The sequence below is a fragment of the Cloeon dipterum genome, chromosome 1 (assembly GCF_949628265.1).
Source record: "Cloeon dipterum chromosome 1, ieCloDipt1.1, whole genome shotgun sequence".
Taxonomy (NCBI): domain Eukaryota; kingdom Metazoa; phylum Arthropoda; class Insecta; order Ephemeroptera; family Baetidae; genus Cloeon; species Cloeon dipterum.
This window is the reverse complement of record NC_088786.1, coordinates 35,708,026-35,721,489: the sequence shown is the minus strand read 5'-3', so window position 1 is coordinate 35,721,489 and position 13,464 is coordinate 35,708,026. Positions and strand designations below refer to the sequence as shown.

The following is a 13,464-nucleotide window of genomic DNA, read 5'->3' as shown; positions in this document are numbered from 1 at the left end:
CCAGCGGGGTCCAGATTCGTGCGACGCGCAGATATGGCGTCCGGTGGAGTACGGTCTCGTGAAAATGCGCGAAAAAAGCAAGTTTTCGTCAGTATGGTGACATAATTTGCATTACTTGTACTAATTGTGTCTTTTGGATCGTAAAAACAAACTCTTGACACTCGTACGGCAATCCAAAGAGAGCTTTTTGTTTCCCACACTCAAATGACATCTTGGATCTGCGCAATGCGAACCAATTTTATCGCACATCTGGGCCCCGCTGAAATTAACCACCTTTTCTCATCTCTGACATTATTAAGTATTAACAAGTGGCAGTCGTTCCTCGCAGCGACTGACCGTCGATGACGAGCGCGCAGCACGCGTCGCCGCCCGAGGCCAGGTGGCACCCTGGTGTGTCAGGGTTCGTCAGGTGGAAGCCGGTTCCGAGACGAGTCTAACAAGGGGTCGTGGTCGACGATCGGGCGAGCGGTTGAATTTTAGCAAAAAAGAATCCAACTTTCTATCGATCAATTTGTATCCAGCGTAATATTTGATATTTAATTTTTCTATTGGGCATTGAATCATGCGCCGCCGTGCCCTGTATTATATATGTGTAGTAACGAATTAAATCGCTCAACTGCTCAAATATCTCCTATTGCTTTTCTCTGATATTTCTATGTTATAACAAGAGCCAATTTTATCTAATGGTTCCATATTTGTATTAGCGTTGATTGGATTTCATGGGAATTCTTTTTAGTACCTTGTTGGTCTCTTGAAAAAAACGAGCTATTTTTCCCCATGTGATTCCCTTTTGCTAGCGGATATGTGAACCGCAACGCAGGAAATCAAATGTAAGTGAATGATAGCCGCCGTCGCCTTCAAACCCAGGCTTATGTTGGAATTCAAGGCTTTAGAGAATTAAGAACAGTTTTCCTGACGGTATATTCGTTTGAATTTAACGACGTGCCAGCCAGTTCATGGCACAGCTGCTTTTCAAACCGACAATCTTGTTAGAATTTCCTGTTACGTGTAGAAACGAAATTTTTCCAAGCGCTCCAAATCCATACGCAGCCTTGAAACGCAAACAAAATAATAATTAAGTGCTGTCGAAATGTTGTAAAAAATTTCGTCACAAGGCGTGGTTACTAGTTTTTTACTGAAGGATTTAAAGAACAAAGTATCCCTCTCTTTCAAAATTATGTTTTCCATCCACACGTGCTCTAATAGTTATTTTTAACATTTTAATATACTTGGGGTAACTTCCTGTTGAACCTTTCGAACGAAAACCATCAAGCTGACATAATACATCAAAGGGAACAAATTTTAAGCTCTTCTGCGCGCATGTCAAGCGTTTTTTTTATCTATTTATTTATTTCAGATTGTTTTTCCGAGCAAATTAGACGGTTTTAATCGGTTTCTGAACCAATTGAGATGGCTTTGAGACATCGTTTAAGCCAAATTAACTTATAATTATCTTGTTTCTGTTAAAATTAATCATTTATATTTAACATCGCGCACTCGAGATCGAGATAAATTCGGAATTCCTTGTGGTGAGCCGAAACTAGAAGCCATAAATAAAACAATGACATATTTTTAACAAGGAAGGAGAATTTTTACGAAAAAAATGGAGAATTCCTTACGTTGAACGCTTCTTTATCATTAGGCTTTCAAAATTAATCCTTCGCACCTTAATTAGTTTGGTATTTTTTGGAATTTTAGATTTATTGCATAACTTCCAAAGCAAACAAGATTATTTTTTGTATTTTACGACCATGTGTTTAATACCCGTTGGCTCGCATTGTTAAGGCACTCTCAGGAGTGTCAAAGCAATGAGAGGTATTTGAGCAGTTCGGAGATCTAATACTGGTTACCCAATGTCAGAAATGGCAAAAAAGTGGTTAGTTTAGTGACTCGAAATGCTCAAATTGCTCAACGGGCTGGGAGGCGCACCGGCGCCGACTCGCTACTTGCTGCTTTGCACCTTTCCAGCATGCGTGATTTGGCTTCACGGGACGAATGTCTAGCGTTTCAATGCAGTCCTCGGTGCGGAGGCAAGTGGCCCTTCGGTGGGCTGGGTCCCTGAAATGTGCGGCCTGGTGCGCCCATGTTATCCGTTCGCGGTGTTATTGGGACCCGGGTTTCAGCATTCGTGCCAGTGAAGTGCGCGCCCTTCCCGGTCCGAGAGGACAGGGATAAAAAGAGCAAAGCAAAAAAAAAAAAAAAAATATTTGAAAATATATTAAATTATATAACACCATATTTTCTTGCCAGAATTTTACCCGATATAGATTTGAACTCTGTGTAAACAGGTCTAAGTATTTTTTAAACCAAATCAAGGTATTTTTATGACAGGCGTGCCTGATGAAAACCTGTCTATTTAGAAATCAGGTATTTTTCCAGCCCGGATCGCCCATTGCAGGGGTGCCATAAAAATTCCCACCGAGAGCTTGAAAAGTCTATTATTAGTTAAACTATTGTAAGCAGCAGTTTCCGGAAGTGAAAATTTCTGAAGAAGATCATCAACAAAAAAAGTCATTGTCCGCCAGCTCATGTGCCAGTCTAAGATTTCATGTATTTTGAAAGTGCTAAGACTTTGTTAAGAAATTTGCAATAATAAAAAAGGACCTTCCTACAGTAAAAATTCAAATTTTGCCAATTTTCTCCAACATTTACAGTGCTCAAACATATTTTCTTGGCATATTCCGATTCCTCTGGCCGAGATCTGTCCAACGGTGTATGCCACTTTTTGGGGGAAACTCTTGGTTTTGAAATTAAATCGGATTTCAAGTAAGGAGACAGCCATTACCATTTGAAAAGCCCGGTAACTTTCCAGCCAATTTTCTAAAAAAAAATACAATTTAGGCTTTAACTGAATCCTAAGGGACGAGTTTATGCATTGGCAACAAGCAATTTCCAGGCTTTTGCAGTATCATTCCTCTTTAAGTATTGATAAGTTCTCAGCATGCGGAGAACCCCAATATTATTGCGATATTTGGGATACCTCGCAGGTGCATAAGGGGAGTGCAATGCGTTGCATGGTGAAAAATAAATTTTGGACCAAAAACTCCACGAAAATCATTTCCTTACATGCGAGTATAAAAATTTGTGCTCAACATTGATTTTTGCACACGCTTCTGGCAGTTTTATTCGGTTTGAGATAAATATTACAGTACTCAAATTGTCTGAATCATGCTTGTTTTGAGAGTCCCATTTATAGATAATGGAAGCTCATTAAAAGTTTGATACTTTAAATTTCACAAAAGAATCAACTACTGTAGAAAACAATTTTTTTTATTAATGCCTGTCTTAATTAACTGTTCGGCGCCTGCATGGAGTTTACGACTTTCTGTCCAGACGTCTGACGTCTGAGGCGACGAAGTGTTTCGTCACATCGCTTCCTGAGGGTCCCTGAAATTTATGACTCGCCTTGATTTTTTTTTTGTATTTCACAAACTGCTAAATCACAATTTTTTTGCTCTTTTTGTCCCTCTCCGAGGGCCGGGAAGGAAGAGACACCGGGCCGCACATTTCAGGGACCCAGCCCACTCAAGGGACACTTGCCTCCGCACCGAGGACTGCATTGAAACGCTAGACATTCGTCCCGTGAAGCCAAATCACGCACGCTGGAAAGGTGCAAACCAGCAAGTAGCGAGTCGGCCTCGAGTTATGCGGCCCCCACACCCTCTAGACCAAATTAATTATTTTTTCTGATTTTACACTGCTTTTGATTCAGCGACGAGTGACACGACAACAAAACAATTATTGCTTCACAAGCACAATTTATTATGTAAGAATTATGATTGGCAGTGCACATAATATATAAAAAGTAATATATTTAAAAAATGAATTAATTATTCCTGGTTACATGTCTCAATAGACGCTCATCTACGATCCATACCGCCTTCGGATCGAGCTGGCAAAGTACAGGGCAAATACAGCTCCAATCAACTGAAAATTGACAATTAGAACAGTCAAGGACGAGGGGGAAAAAGGGCATTTTTTGTTACCTCTACAGCTGCAACGCCTATGGCAACTCCACCTAGCACGTTTTGCGTCATTTTTAGCCATTGACTCAGCTTTGAATAGCAGCCTTTGGTGTAGATACCGGCAAGGCAGCCGTTTCCAAAAAGCTCATCACAGCCGCACGATGCTGGAGGAATACCCTTGTTTGACAGAGTTATCGTCCAGTCGGTCGGCCCGTCCACGCCACAGCACTTGAACTGCGAGAGACAGTAATTTTTAATTATTAGGAGAATCATACACATACACAAACTGGAGTCGGATTAACAGCTAGGCTTTTAATAAACTACATGTGGTGTAATTTATTTCCATTATTTCCTTATGCCAAGCCATTCTGCAAGCAGCATATTATTTACCGTGTGAGAAACAGCAAACATTTTATCTCATTCTATTTTCACTCTATTGCACATTTTCATATCTATACGAGTAGCAGGAAACAATCAATATCAAGATAATAGAGCGAGATATTTACCCAAGGCAAAATTATGTATCCGGCCAGGCTTATATTCTTTTTATTTATTTATTTTTTTAATTTTGAGAGGTCTTAATAACACCGCCAACCGGATAACATGGGGCCCGAGTGGCCGCAGAGGAGCTTGGGCCCCATGTGTCAATCTTTTCGGCTTCCCACACTTTTCGGTCTTTTATTGAAACGCCAGACATTTTTCCCTGAAGCCGCTGGGAAGGTGTGAAAACCAGCAAGTCGTGAGTCGGCGCCGGTGCCTCCCGCTGAGAATGGCTTAACAATGCGAGCCAACGGGCTCGTTGAAATTAAGGAAAATTTTGAATTTTAACATCAATTCAACAATAATAACGATACATTTTCAAATATTGAGATATTAGAAAGCAGTAGGCGGTATTTCTGCGGTAAAAACTGCTGATCTCCAATTAAAAATAACACTCACCCAATTTAAAGTGAAATTATACAGGGCAACAATTGAAAATTATTTGAATTGTTGGATGCCATAAACAACTGATCGATAAACAATTTGTTCAATAATTTGCAATAATAATAAAGGACCTTCCTACAGTAAAAATTCAAATTTTGCCAATTTTCTCCAAAATTTACAGCGCTTGAACATATTTTCTTGGCATATTTCGATTCCTCTCGTCGAGATCTGTCCAACGGTGTATGCCACTTATTGGGGAAACTCTTGGTTTTGAAATTAAATCGGATTTCAAGTAAGGAGACAGCCATTACCATGTGAAAAGCACGCTAACTTTCCAGCCAATTTTCTCAAAAAATTACAGTGCTTTTTAGGTCAATTTTGACTTTAACTGAATTCTAAGGGACGAATTTATGCATTGGCTACAAGCATTTTCCATTCTTTTGCAGTATCATTCCTCTTTTTGTACGCTAGCTCTATCGCTGATATCAACAATTTTGACACCAAATATTATTTCTAAATTTTTTATTTTTAGTAAATTTCAAACATCAATTTTTAATAATTGAAAGGATTATTTTTTCACTTGGATGGGAAAGAAATTGCGAAATATAAATTAAATACCTCTTTTTGGATTGTGTCCCAGTATTGCCGAGCAATTTCTCCTTCTGCGTTCGGCTCGTTATATTGCTTCATGGAGTTCTTCAAGCTAGTTCTCAGAAATTCGTTGAATTCATCTTGAAAGGCAAATGCGAGAGCTCCTCCGACGATTTGAATCAAAAATAATATTATCAAAATAACTGCAAACTAGAAAAAAAACTTGTTCTTGTAACTGTATGTGAACATAATTAATTATTCTCACCGTGGTGATCATGCAATTTGATTCTTGCAACACACCGCAGCATCCAAGGAGAGAAGTAAAGAAAATTATGCTTCCAACGACTATCAGCACTATCGCAGGCACCGTGACCTATGAGTTTAAAAAAGCTTAATTGTGATTACTCTCTTTACGGAGGGCAATTCAAAAGCTTTTTGTAGCAAAGATAAACTAATAATACCTTTTCTGATAGAGTGGCCTCATAAAAGTTTATATTCCATTGAATCACAGCGCCAAGAACAAGAATGACGAGGCCTCCGAGCTGACGGTCATCGAATTTAGTTAAAAACTCTCTTTAAAACTTGTTACTCACGCAAAATATCAGGTTAAAGATGAACAGGAGATATTTAATTGTTGTTGTGCCGCAGCCCATGATGCTTGCGATGAATTTCGGTCTTTTTGCAAGCAAGTGACACTCCCAGGGTCTGTATGAGCACACGTAGACGCTAAAGCTGAAGTCGGTGAATGGCTTGCTTATCTGCTCATATGTGTTGGCTTTAATATTTTTTTTGTGTTATCTTTATATCAGGGGAGGTGCGACACTTTTAAAACGGCCTAGTCCGTGTTTGCGTCCGCGGCAACGTCAGTAGGAAAATAAGGCGAGTGCGATAACCAATTTAGTGCTAACGGCGCGTCGAGCGTGAGTCATATTATTTGAGGAAAGGAAAATATTAAAGTACTTGTTTTCGTTATTTTGTTTTCCGTTTTATTGGTAAAGCTTGATATATCAATTAATTTACTATCTTAAGGTTTTGAGTTGTTTTCTTAATTGTACAATCAATTTAATAAATAAATTATCAGCTGCGCAAACGTAGAATTATTTTAACAACAACACTTCAGACAGCTGCACGTTCCTCTGCACAGACAAATGAAGATCGCTGATATGAGCTGCGAATTAAAATTTGTTCAGACTTTGGTTTTATTTCTGAGGTGTTGCACCATACCTGTAAGAGGGCGAAAGAGAGCGCGAGATAGCCAAGCGCGCTTTCTATTAGCCTAAACCAATAGCTCACTCTGCTAAAGCATCCCTTTGAATATCTTCCCTGCGCATCGCAATTGTTTGAACCAATTTCACAGTTACACGAACCTGGACGTAGGCCAAGCCCTAAAATGCTGTCCCAGTCGCTTTGGCTTTCAGTTCCACAGCACTTGAACTGGAAGAAAAGGCGAAATAATTACATAAAGAGTTTTATTATCGCTTGTTGGGAGCTGTTGTTGGGAGGATATTATACCTTATGTATTAGAAAAAATATGATTTATTGTTTTTTACTATTTTGTAGCTGTCAAGAATACATGGGTCGGGTCAGGTTGCCAGTTAGAAGAGGCTATTTGTATTTACACAAACGTTTTGATCCTTTTGCTCAAGTGGCGGCAGACGATTTAATCTCTTTTGCGGCAAAGAACCGAAAAAGGGTGTGATAGATTTATAAAAGAAAAACGTACGCTCTGCTGGGCGAATTTCCAGCCTTCTCTTGCAACTTGTCCTTGTGGTGTCTGTGCATTGTAAACAACCATCGAGTCTTTCATCGTTGTCATTATTGCCTGGTCGACTTTGTCTTGAATTGCAAACGCAAGCACTCCGCCAGCCACTTGCAGGGCGATCACAATGACGAGCGACAAAATGTACTGTATTATAATCGAAGTCAATTAATTGCGTCGAGCGAGTATGAAGCTAAATTGCGCTACTTACGACCCAATGAGAATGATTAACCGCTCCACAGAATCCAACAATGGCCACTATCAACAGCGCGACGCCGACGATAATTAGAAGATAGCCTGGAGCAGACAGCTATAATATACATGCAATCGATTGATGCTGTGAATAATTGTATTGAATCGTTCGGTTTGACTCACAAAGGCGCTAATACTGCTGATAAATTGGTCGTATTCGGATATGTTCCATTGTATAACAGCGCCAACAAAAACCAAAAGTCCACCAGCCACCTAAATACGATCAAATCAAATTAGCTTAGGAATAATTATTATTATATTTTGCATGTTTACCGCCAGGAGAATGTTGAAGAAAATAAGAATGCATCTTATTTTGCCAGGCGTGCACGGGAAACAGCAGCAGCAAGACGAGCAGCACATTTTTCTTATTGTAATAAATTATTTCACTGCCTCCAAACTCGAGCGTCCGACCTTTTCAGATTGCCGGGTGGAAATAAAAGTGCAATCCAGATATGCGTTGTGTTGCAAACAAAGTCTTATCTGGATGACCGCGAGACTACAATTCATCACCTATCTATCTTTTACCGCATTTTCCCATTTGGCCGTTGATTATGAGAAGAGAGACGTACGTCTGATGCAGTTGATTGGGGAAACACAAAGGTCTAGTAGCAGGAAAAATTAGCAAAATTTAATTCACGCTTATGTGAGTGCTGCGTTCGTCTCCCCTTGAATGACGCTTTTCCATTGGCAATTAAAGAAGATTAGATGACACAGATGAATCATGATAAATTGCCAAATTGCCTCGTATGTTGTGCTCAATATTTTAGCAGATAAAAAGAAATTAAGATAAACGCAAACGAAAACAATTTGTTCAAAGAATGCGTGCGCGCTTGTATCTATTATGAAAGGTTCTAAGAAAATTATTATTTTATGATGGCTTTTATCCATCGCTTACATTTTAATTGTTTACAGAGTGAGCCATTCCGAATTATTATTATGGGATAGAAAACGATGAACCTTTTTGAGGACCGTTATTGTACCTGTACCAGGGTTCATTCATGTCATAAATATTTTCCTTCCACCATAAGAAATTGCATTGAGTTTAAAAAGATTTTCAGGACCATATAATATCTATGGTTTTTCATTCAACAAGGTGAGCAAAGTGCTTGGCGATGGCGATACAAGTTCTTTCAGAGCTTCTACGACAAAAAATGTCAAAATGTCTAAATATGTCCTTGAACACCCTGTGTAAGGGACAAGAAACCTCGTAAAGTAGCCTAGAATAATGTGTTCGTGAAGATCTTCCATGTCCCTGTGCACTGAGAACATAAAACGAAATTCCCAGTGGTGCAAATTGCTACTCGCGATATAAAACACCGTCCTTGACGGTTTTTGAGCACACCAATCGATTCTTGAGGGTTGAATTAGGTAATAGGGACATTTTTCCCGACCAAAAAGTCCAGCGTGACGTGCGAACTTTTTTCCCGCCAAAACAATATGAATTCGAGAAGTGCGCATGCGTATAGCTGACTGGATCTGACAAAGAACTCATTAGTACAGGTGGTCTCTCTGCAAATGCTTAAACCAGCTCTGACGCATGCGCAGTTCTCGCATACATTTTGTTTTGGCGGGAAAAAAGGTTCGCAGGTCTCGCTGTACTTTTTGGTTGGAAAAAATGTCCACTTCAACTAATTCGTCCCTCAAGAATCGATTGGTGTGCTCAGAAACTTCGTCAAATAGACGGTCTTTAAAAATTATGTGATCATTCATCCAATTAAAAATAGGCCAGTGTAACAAAGCGTGTAAATAGCGCGTGCAAAATTCTCAGACGCCTTCATGTTGTTTGCTATCTCATTTTTCACAAGCAATAAGCGTTAAAAAGCGTGAGTTGCTTGCGAATTGTTCATTACAGACCGCATATAGCCTCGATTTTCTGCTGAAAAATTGTCCGTTTTATGCCAAAAGCAGGTTGGAAAAATTCCGCGAATCTTACATCGCGCCAGGAATGCTATAAATTAAATGCCACAGAGATTTTCAACCATCACCATTAAAATCAATACTAATGGCTTGCCAAAACCATTTATTATTTAATAAAATAATGTACAAGAAAACTGCAAAATATTAATATAAGTCGGATAGTTGATATTACTTTTATGCATTTTGTTCCGAAATCTGTCTTTTTATTACACCCTTGGCAAGGAAAATATTGCAGCCATCAAGCTATTAATTTGTTTTAGCTTGTCTTTCAGGCTATTTATAGGTAAAGCATGCATTATCACTTACACAAAAGCAGCTTTTGTTACTTTTTAGAAGGACAACTACAACCAATGACAATGTCTATTGAAATAGCTTACTCGTAATGCATTTCAAACAGCCAAATATACAAGGAAAACCTTTATAAGTCTTCTTCTTGAGTATAAAATTCGAGATGAAAAAATATGATACAATACAAAATTTATTTTTAAAAACTTCCATAGCTTAATTTCTCAGATAACGCCGGGATTAAATTCGAGATTTATATTTCGGCTCCAGCTTGTCGCTCTGTATTTCCGGCACTTAAAAATGTTGAAAAGCGCGAATGTATAAGATTACCTTTAAAACCCAACCCTTTGCGCAAGTTGTGATTTATGATCGGCCAGTAACATTAAGAAGATTGTGTTCCGGAAATTGCGTGATGTATTATATTCTTTAGCCAACACTATCAGGTAACTCTCAACTTACTGAAACTTCATGTTTCAGAGACTATTTTTGGGAAGCTGTTTCTTCAGGAAAACATGCCAATAACAAGTATATTGTGGCATAAGCATGGTTGAGTAACAGTGTCTGGTTAACGTGCCGATCCGAGCGCCTGGTCATGGCGCCTCTAGGATCAGTGCGGGCAAGAGAGTGTCGCAACAAATTGATATCTGATATAGCCACAAAAGGATTGAATATTTTGCTATCATATTACATACCACTCAAGAATTTCTTTTGCAACATTTCAATAATTTATTGCAGCACTTTTGGGTATACTTTTGACGTGATTTCAGCTTACTTCTTACTGATTCCTAATCAATCTTCAAGTCAGAGCAAAAAATCCGTCCTGTTGAGTTTGGAATTTGCACTAGTCTCATTTTGCATAGGTAAAGAAAGATTATATTGAGCCCAGTATGACTGGAAGCAATAAAAAGATTGAATTGTTGACCCTTTTGTGTGTGCGCAGCGCACAAAAGCCGTTTTAATAAAAAGCTAGACTGCGAACTTGCCGTTTTATTCCCCTTTTACGCGCTCAAAACAGTATATGCTCTGCTGCCATTCCAGCTCATTTGAATTTGTCCCTCTCGTGTAAAAGTAGGAACTTTGTGGCGAGCCTGCATTTTATTATATTTGTTGTGCGTTTGAGTTCTGCTATTGCACGCAGCGTGTTGAACTCTGGATCAGTTTCAAATTTTGATCGCTTTGTGTCAGGTTTTTTGCTCTTTTTATGCCTGTCCGAGGAGAGGGAAGGGCGCGCACTGCACTAGCACGAATGCTGAAACCCTGGTGCCAATAACACCGCGAACGGATGACATGGGCGCACCAGGCCGCACAGGGACCCAGCCCACTGAAGGGCCACTTGCCTCCGCACCGAGGACTGCATTGAAACGCTAGACATTTGTCCCGTGAAGCCAAATCACGCATGCTGGAAAGGTGCAAACCAGCAAGTAGCGAGTCGGCGCAGGTGCGCCTCCCAGCCCGTTGAGCAATTTGAGCATTTCGAGTCACTAAACTAACCACTTTTTGCCATCTCTCACATTTTGGGTAGCCAGTATTAGATCTCCGAACTGCTCAAATATACCTCCCATTGCTTTGACACTCCTGAGAATGCCTTAAAAATGCGAGCCAAGCTTATGGGGGAGTTTTGCGCACGAATCGCTGAAATGGGCACATTGCGCCACCGACACTCTGGGCATTAACATTAAATTTAAGCATGTGCAACACAGAGAAACAAGTTAATATTATTAGTACCGTCAGACCCCGTAATTCACAGCTTGCAGAACTGGGACTATTCCTGACGTATGCCAAGCAGAGCTCGATTATCGCTGCCGCGGTGGTTCGTCTTCCCTATTTCTCTTTAATTTCTTCAGCGGCCAGTTGGCCAATACAGTTTGAGGTGGAAAACTACTTTAAGTTAAACAGTGCTCGCTTGTCGTTCAAGGAAAAGTAAGGAAATACATAAAACGCAGAGTGCCTTAACTCAAAACTCAAGTTTAGTTTCAAAGTAATCTTTATTATGGTTCTGCAGAACAATTTCCCAATACATTACCTTATACAGACAAACAATTTCGGTTTGCTCATGATTGTTTGAAAGATTCAGGTGATTCGATAATTCTTTTAAAAAAACATTCTTTTAAAACTTCCTGAGAAGCGTTTAGGTTGTCGTTGAGACACATCCGGTACTTCAGGTGGAAAAAATTTCAGGCACTTCAACGTTAAACGATGTGTGGCGAAATAGGGTCTCACAACGTTCGTTTTCCTGATTTTTATAAACCGTTTATTCTTTTCGTGAAATTCTGTGCACCAAACGAACCTACATATCGGTATAAACACTTATAAATGGGCCAGCAGTTTCATTCGATGCAATCTTCCGTCCTGCCAAAAAGATTTACATCATACATTTTGGTTACTAAAGGGCACAGATAAGAAGACAATTTTTATACAGAATTTTGTGTGTCTGCACATACACGTACAGATTTCTCCTATCGACTACATTAAATATTATTGGACATTTTTAATAGAGAGCAGAAAGTTTTTGTAGCTTATTTAATTGACAGGTACTGAGATTACAACACAATATCTCACCATAGTCAAACTGAGGCACGATTAAGCTCTTAACAAGTTGTACTCTTATTTTCTCTAGGGTTACGCTTCTAAATTTTTGTAAGTTTTTTTAGGTGCCATGAACTATTTGAAAAATGCGCGTGAGGGTTTTATCAAAAACGATTTTTAGGGTTTTCACATTTTCGAGTTTAGTCATTGTATGGCTTAAGGAATTTATTTTTCAGATTTGCCCTCGACGACGTGTGAACTCGCTCGCATGCACGCCACTGTCCAGATTGTAGTCAAAATTCTACCGTTTGTGCTATCGTCGACCACGACCCCTCATCAGACAGGGCTTTTTATGCACTTTTAGGTGCAAATTTGCCTTTCAAGGTAGCGCGACCTGAAATCAGTTCCGCTGCGCGTTTTTAATTATTTTACTGTACTTGGACGATTTTAAACCCTCGCATGTTACCGAATTTCCTCAGGTCGCGCCACCTGATGACTGTTTCTAGATCGCTTATTTTTAGCTCTTTCGGTGGCTGTGCGAGGTGTGGCAGCTGCGTGCGGTGGGGCTTGGTATCCATTAGAGGGTCACCCAATAGTACACATGACTCATAAATAACTTGTCAGTTGGAATTTGTAAAAGAACAGTTAAAGCTCAACCAAAAAAATATATATATATAATAGGTTTGTCGCGTTGTCAGATAAAATGCCTACAAAGAAACCATTAGCCGGATTAACCTTTGGGTCGGTCACTTGGGCCAATGGGTCTGGGATAAATGTTTTTGTTATATAAATGAAAAATGAAAGATTTTAAAAGATAAAATGTAAGCGGTCATTATTTGTATGCTGAAACCCTCGATGACGTGTTAACAATCTTTTGTCGGATTTCTTGATACCTTATTTATTTGTTCGAAACCCGTCTGTCGCCTTATTGTCGGATCTCCCTGTTGATCCTAAATGGAATAATGGAACGAATATAGGCGAGGATTTGCGGCAATGTTGAAAATAATATTGATGCGATTGCCCCTTTCTTAACCCTCTATTTTTCTGTTTGTTGAGTGTTGAATAGTGAAGAGTGGCGTGCTGTGTTTAGCAAGGGCAGGGAAAAAGGGAAGACACGTTAAAAATAGAGTCCCTCTGCCTGGATGATACAAAAGGTTCGCACAGCTAGGCAGGGAGCTAGAGGTCCGCCCAATTTCTGTCGGCTGCTGGCTAAACCAGCTTAGCCGATTAAATCTAATACAGGCG

At 39.6% G+C, this 13,464-nt stretch overlaps 2 protein-coding genes across 2 annotated transcripts; both read right to left on the bottom strand.

Moving 5' to 3' along the window:
• Positions 1–3,738: 3,738 nt before the first annotated feature.
• Positions 3,739–6,234, bottom strand: LOC135933967 (tetraspanin-9-like). Its single transcript, XM_065475450.1, has 6 exons — positions 6,074–6,234; positions 5,942–6,022; positions 5,746–5,853; positions 5,508–5,690; positions 3,987–4,199; positions 3,739–3,927 (listed from the first exon to the last, which is right to left on the bottom strand). Exons 1-6 carry the CDS (start codon positions 6,131–6,133, stop codon positions 3,865–3,867), a joined length of 708 nt encoding a protein of 235 aa, XP_065331522.1. The 5' UTR covers positions 6,134–6,234; the 3' UTR covers positions 3,739–3,864.
• Positions 6,235–6,449: 215 nt separating this feature from the next.
• LOC135933966 (tetraspanin-9-like) lies at positions 6,450–8,145 on the bottom strand. The gene is made up of 6 exons (XM_065475449.1): positions 7,765–8,145; positions 7,615–7,704; positions 7,451–7,549; positions 7,204–7,386; positions 6,705–6,914; positions 6,450–6,648 (listed from the first exon to the last, which is right to left on the bottom strand). Exons 1-6 carry the CDS (start codon positions 7,849–7,851, stop codon positions 6,583–6,585), a joined length of 735 nt encoding a protein of 244 aa, XP_065331521.1. The 5' UTR covers positions 7,852–8,145; the 3' UTR covers positions 6,450–6,582.
• Between the last annotated feature and the right edge of the window lie 5,319 nt (positions 8,146–13,464).